The sequence below is a fragment of the Ochlerotatus camptorhynchus genome, unplaced genomic scaffold (genome assembly GCF_037179485.1).
Source record: "Ochlerotatus camptorhynchus isolate MF236.1 unplaced genomic scaffold, CSIRO-AGI_Acam_v1.1 ptg000379l, whole genome shotgun sequence".
NCBI classification, from domain to species: domain Eukaryota; kingdom Metazoa; phylum Arthropoda; class Insecta; order Diptera; family Culicidae; genus Ochlerotatus; species Ochlerotatus camptorhynchus.
The window spans coordinates 3,750,590-3,755,167 of NW_027040867.1; the positions used below are offsets into that span (position 1 = coordinate 3,750,590).

Consider the following 4,578-nt stretch of genomic DNA (forward strand, 5'->3'; position numbering starts at 1 on the left):
CGCGTCAATATATTGATACGTGTGAGGATCGCTCTTGGAACCAAGTTGGAGTTGGAACCAACTCTTCAAGATCTTAATTCTTCTCCAGAGTTCTGAGCTTGCCTGTAGTTCACGGAACTTACCTAAAGTTTTTGAAAGTTCTCTTAATGATTCAGATATTCCCTAAAATTATATGAACATCACTGAAATATCTGAAATTAATCTAAAGACTTTCTGGATTTTTTTCCAGGAGTTCCCTTAATTGCCAAGATCTTCTATAAAATTTCCTATAATTTTCCGGAAATTAATGGAACTGTCCTGAAATTCTCTATTATGTACTACGAAAACAAAACGTATAAAAACCGACCAACGAATCTTTATACATTTACATGCTAAGTATTTAGAAATGTTTGTTGTATGTTTTCTCATGTAAATTTAGCAAGCTAGAGACAGTATATGTACAGTTGTTTCAATTCGGTGCAATTTATTTCAAACGTTCCAGGGACGAAGCGATATTTCTCCAATCGAGAACGCCTTGTGAAAATTGGAATGCTATATTTCCTCAATACCTTTGGAAATGTAGGTACCTGTCTTCACACGTGTATTCATAAGGCGGCAATGATGCGCTATAATGCGTTAAACGTATAGAATGAGACTAAAACCGAATTTCGATAGAGGGTTTTTCCAGTTTTCAGCTGTAACGATAATATTGACTTGTGCATGGCGAAATTATTGATATTATTGATGTTTTCTACTCGATAGAACGGAAATGGGCTGTTACGACGAAATAGCGCTCCTACTTTCTACTTTGAGTTAAATTTTGGCAGATCATTGTTTTTAAATGCATCTTGCATTTCACTATCGTTTTGGCACGAGAATCATCTACCGAATGGAGAAGAAACATACGATAGGCTGTTCATCTAGAAATCCTCCATCGGAATCTGCTTTCAACCATGAACGAATCACGATTACTTTTTCGAAGGGACGTATCTGCTTTTGTAAACAATGCATTTGATCGTCGAATTGGCGGAACTATTAGTTCACCCACGCATATTTTCCCCTACCTGATGGTAGAGTTAGTATGCGTGGGTGAGCTACCGGTTACGCCAAATCGACGATATAACGCATTGTTTACAAAAGTAGATACGGCCCTTCGAAAAAGTAAATGAGAAATAGGCTTTCAGATATAACTTTGCAAAGAGAAATTGCTTAAGTATTGTATTGGAAAACTAACTTTGTTAAAAAGTTTTTCTTTATCAAACGAATTGTGTACCAAATTGTCTCTTCCTTGAAATGTCAGGTTTAGTTAAGTTTTAGTTTAGAAATCATCCAGAAATCCAAAGTTTGCCATCCATTATTCATCTTTAAATTAATGAACGGGCTTCTTTTTCTGATCCATCAGCATTCTTGTCTCATGTCTAAAACTCTCTTCATCATTTTTTCCTTGCTAAGAGCCTTTCGTCACCTCCGCCTAAATCTTAAACCAGGATTACCCATATACTTAAGCGTAAGTGAAGAAATCGGCTCTAAGCCAGCTCAACCTCCATGTCTTGAAGTAAATTTTGAAGTTATTTGTGATGGTTAACTACTTTGACAATATTTTACTGTGAATTTGAGAAAACTGCTCTACAGTCTGCACCAGCTGGATATTGTAACTTTGCTTTTATATTTTTGGGATAAGTTCACCTTACTAAAGATGCGTTTGTAACCTTAGGTCTTATAATCGTCAAATATATCCAGTGTAATCTTTCCTTATCTCAGTCGGTAAAGGCGCAGCTATACAGCAAGGAAATTCTAAAGCTGGTGAGTTTAATAGCCGGTTCATTTAAGGTGATTCCTTATAACGGGTGTTCAATAAAAAATGAGAACGATTTCAGTGCCGTCCAGCGCTCTTGTGAGAGCATCGCGACTAAGTTGCGTCGTACGGCTGACCAGGGCCCCTTCTTCAAAATTCATTGACGTTTTTTGATGAATAAACATTATGTTTTTAATAAAAATACTGAATTCGTAGGAATTTTTTTTTTTTTTGTAATTATATGACTGAAAACATTTTCATTTTTTATTGAACACCCGTTAGCGTCCTTTTTTCGAATTACACTTCGCAATTTCACATGTCAAAATATTAAGGTGTTTTAAATGCACGTGTTAATACTACTACTTTTGCTTACACCTTAAGGATTTTATTGGGATGGATAATTTCTCGACTTTCCTGGTCCTAGAGTATTACTTTGGTTGCCACACAATATACAAATGGAAAAATGGTACAAGCTTGGAAAACGCTCAATTATTGCACCGTTGTTGTGCTCTTAGAATCCTATGTTGAAAACAGCCGCAAGGAGAAAAAAACATCTACGTGATATAAGCAATAATAATCAAAATGCTATTTCCTGCTGACTTAGTTCGTTCATAATGAACTTACTTTTCAAACCAGCAATCAGCCAAATGTACAGAACTTCAACATATACTCGTTAGCATTACCACAAGAGCCAATTCGAACGTAAAGAAATATATTAACTCAAAACGAGAAGCATTCCCTATTGACCTAATTTTGCATTGCCATCTTTACCTCTTCAGGTACAAATTACTGGACACAGAAAGACTCGTTCAACAGGTTTCCAAACAAACATGGCCTCGTTCCCACTATATTTGCCATTTCTTCAATAACACATCTTTCGTCCACAGTATTAACTGCGTCACAGTTGGGAATTTGAAGACTCATTAGGATTTTGTTTTTGCTTAGAAGCGAAAGAGGTAACCCCGCGGCAATTAAGGATTTCTTTCAGATTTAGAAGCAACCGTTCCCATAGTTTAAATACATAATATTAAACTTAATCAAATATTAAGCCTATCATAATAGTACCTGCCGTCAGAACCTAAGCCACATACGTCCTTTGAAGAAATGGCTTCAACATACTGGCCACTTTCAACTTATACCTGTTAATGAAAAAAAAATAAAGCTTGAATGATCAAAAAATTCATTTTTTTTTTTCTTTTACCTTCGCTTGTGTTTGGACACCTTTTTTGGCGCTTCCGAAGGTGATTCTTCTTCCTCTTGCGTATCGTGCTCAAAATCACTATCGTCCTCAATTGCATCTTTCTTGAGCAACAGTAGGCTAGGTTGACCCTGTTTCAGTGGTTTGAACTGTGACCCTATTTTGATTGGAATTTCGGCTCCCTTGTTGAAGAGAAATGATAGACCCTGACCCAGCAAGTTCACCGGAATTAGTTGATCTTGCAGGGTAGGAGCTGCAGTTGTTGTAGTCGTGGTAGTAGTCGTAGTAGTGCTCGGCCTACTCGATTCCTCTTCAGAACTATCACTATCCATGGAACCAACTTGCGAGCTAAGAATATGCAACAGTGCACTGCCGGCAAGTGAGGAGATATCGGATTGGCTTGGAGGTGCCGGTACCGCGATCATAATTCCATCAACCGAGAGACGCACGTTTTCAGTTCCATTCTGGCGTTGATCGAAAATCACGTCATAATCATCCTCTGCACTGTTATAATCATCATCGTACGAAAACACCGGTAAACCACAAGCTAAGCTCAATGTGCCTGCCAAGGCAAACCAGAACAATCTGCTATTATACTTGCACATTATTTTTTGCATTAAATGTTGGTTTCAATTATGCGGGACCGCCCTCCGAAAACGATGCTGCGTTGTCCAGAACTAGTACCGAAATGAAGATCATTGAGATCCAGCATCCCGATCGTCGGTTTGCTTGGTTCCCGATTCCCGATTTGCTCTCTCGCTCTAATCATCATGTTAGTGCGCACAACATGTTGTTCTTGTTGATGATGATGGCGATGTTGTTTAACTTTTTTATTATTCCTGTGTGCTGTGTGGCGTATAAGCCTTTCCCCAGAGTCTCACGGCGTAGGTAAGTACCTATTGCGGCTCAATGAGGCCTGAACTCATTCTCGAATTACCTTCAACAAGTCCAACTGCTTATGTACAGCACGAAATGCCATTCATTCGGTGAGTGGTATGCTGGAACATGGAAAGGATGTCCGATTAGGGAGGAGATTCTGGGGGTACGAAACATTTAAATATCAATTTTGGATGGTGGGAAAATCTCACGTTAGCAAATAAGCTCTATGAAAAATCTTTTTTCATCTCTTGCATCTGAATCCATCTACTCGCATCGCACTCCAAATTGTTGCAGTAAATCTTCAAACTCTTCATAAATCTTGTTTCGCGCATCTCACAACAAAAGCAAAGCGAAATATTTCCTGCATCTCAGATAAAGTCGCCCTCCCCCCTCGGGGAGATTGATCATTTTTGATTGCAGGACTGGAACCGGTCCTAAATCTATTATTAACTGAGTTTTTCAATATCTCAACATTTAAATTAAAAAGAAAGTGGTTGGTTTATGACTTAGCTATCGCATCGAATCTTCGGCTTACATTTTCACTTTTGGCTGGTGAATTTGTGTCGCCCGAAAAAATGTCCAATAATTTTGCATGTGCTGAAAGATATTGTATAGCCAAACGCCAATTTGATGAGATCTATCTGGTCATAAATCGTTTACACATGACATTACTAAATACGTGTCAGATTTAGAAACATCGTGTTTCGAGATCTGGAAGTGTGTTTAT

At 38.1% G+C, this 4,578-nt stretch overlaps 1 protein-coding gene across 1 annotated transcript; it reads right to left on the bottom strand.

Moving 5' to 3' along the window:
- Nucleotides 1–2,777: 2,777 nt before the first annotated feature.
- Nucleotides 2,778–3,664, bottom strand: LOC135710331 (uncharacterized). Its single transcript, XM_065232850.1, has 2 exons — nt 2,976–3,664; nt 2,778–2,913 (listed from the first exon to the last, which is right to left on the bottom strand). Exons 1-2 carry the CDS (start codon nt 3,587–3,589, stop codon nt 2,853–2,855), a joined length of 675 nt encoding a protein of 224 aa, XP_065088922.1. The 5' UTR covers nt 3,590–3,664; the 3' UTR covers nt 2,778–2,852.
- Between the last annotated feature and the right edge of the window lie 914 nt (nt 3,665–4,578).

Excerpts from the sequence above, each read along its gene's own strand:
- LOC135710331 (XM_065232850.1), bottom strand. The coding sequence starts at position 3,589 with ATGCAAAAAATAATGTGCAAGTATAATAGCAGATTGTTCTGGTTTGCC. Across the intron at positions 2,914-2,975 it reads GTGTCCAAACACAAGCGAAG|GTATAAGTTGAAAGTGGCCA; the intron begins GTAAAAGAAAAA and ends TTTCATTAACAG.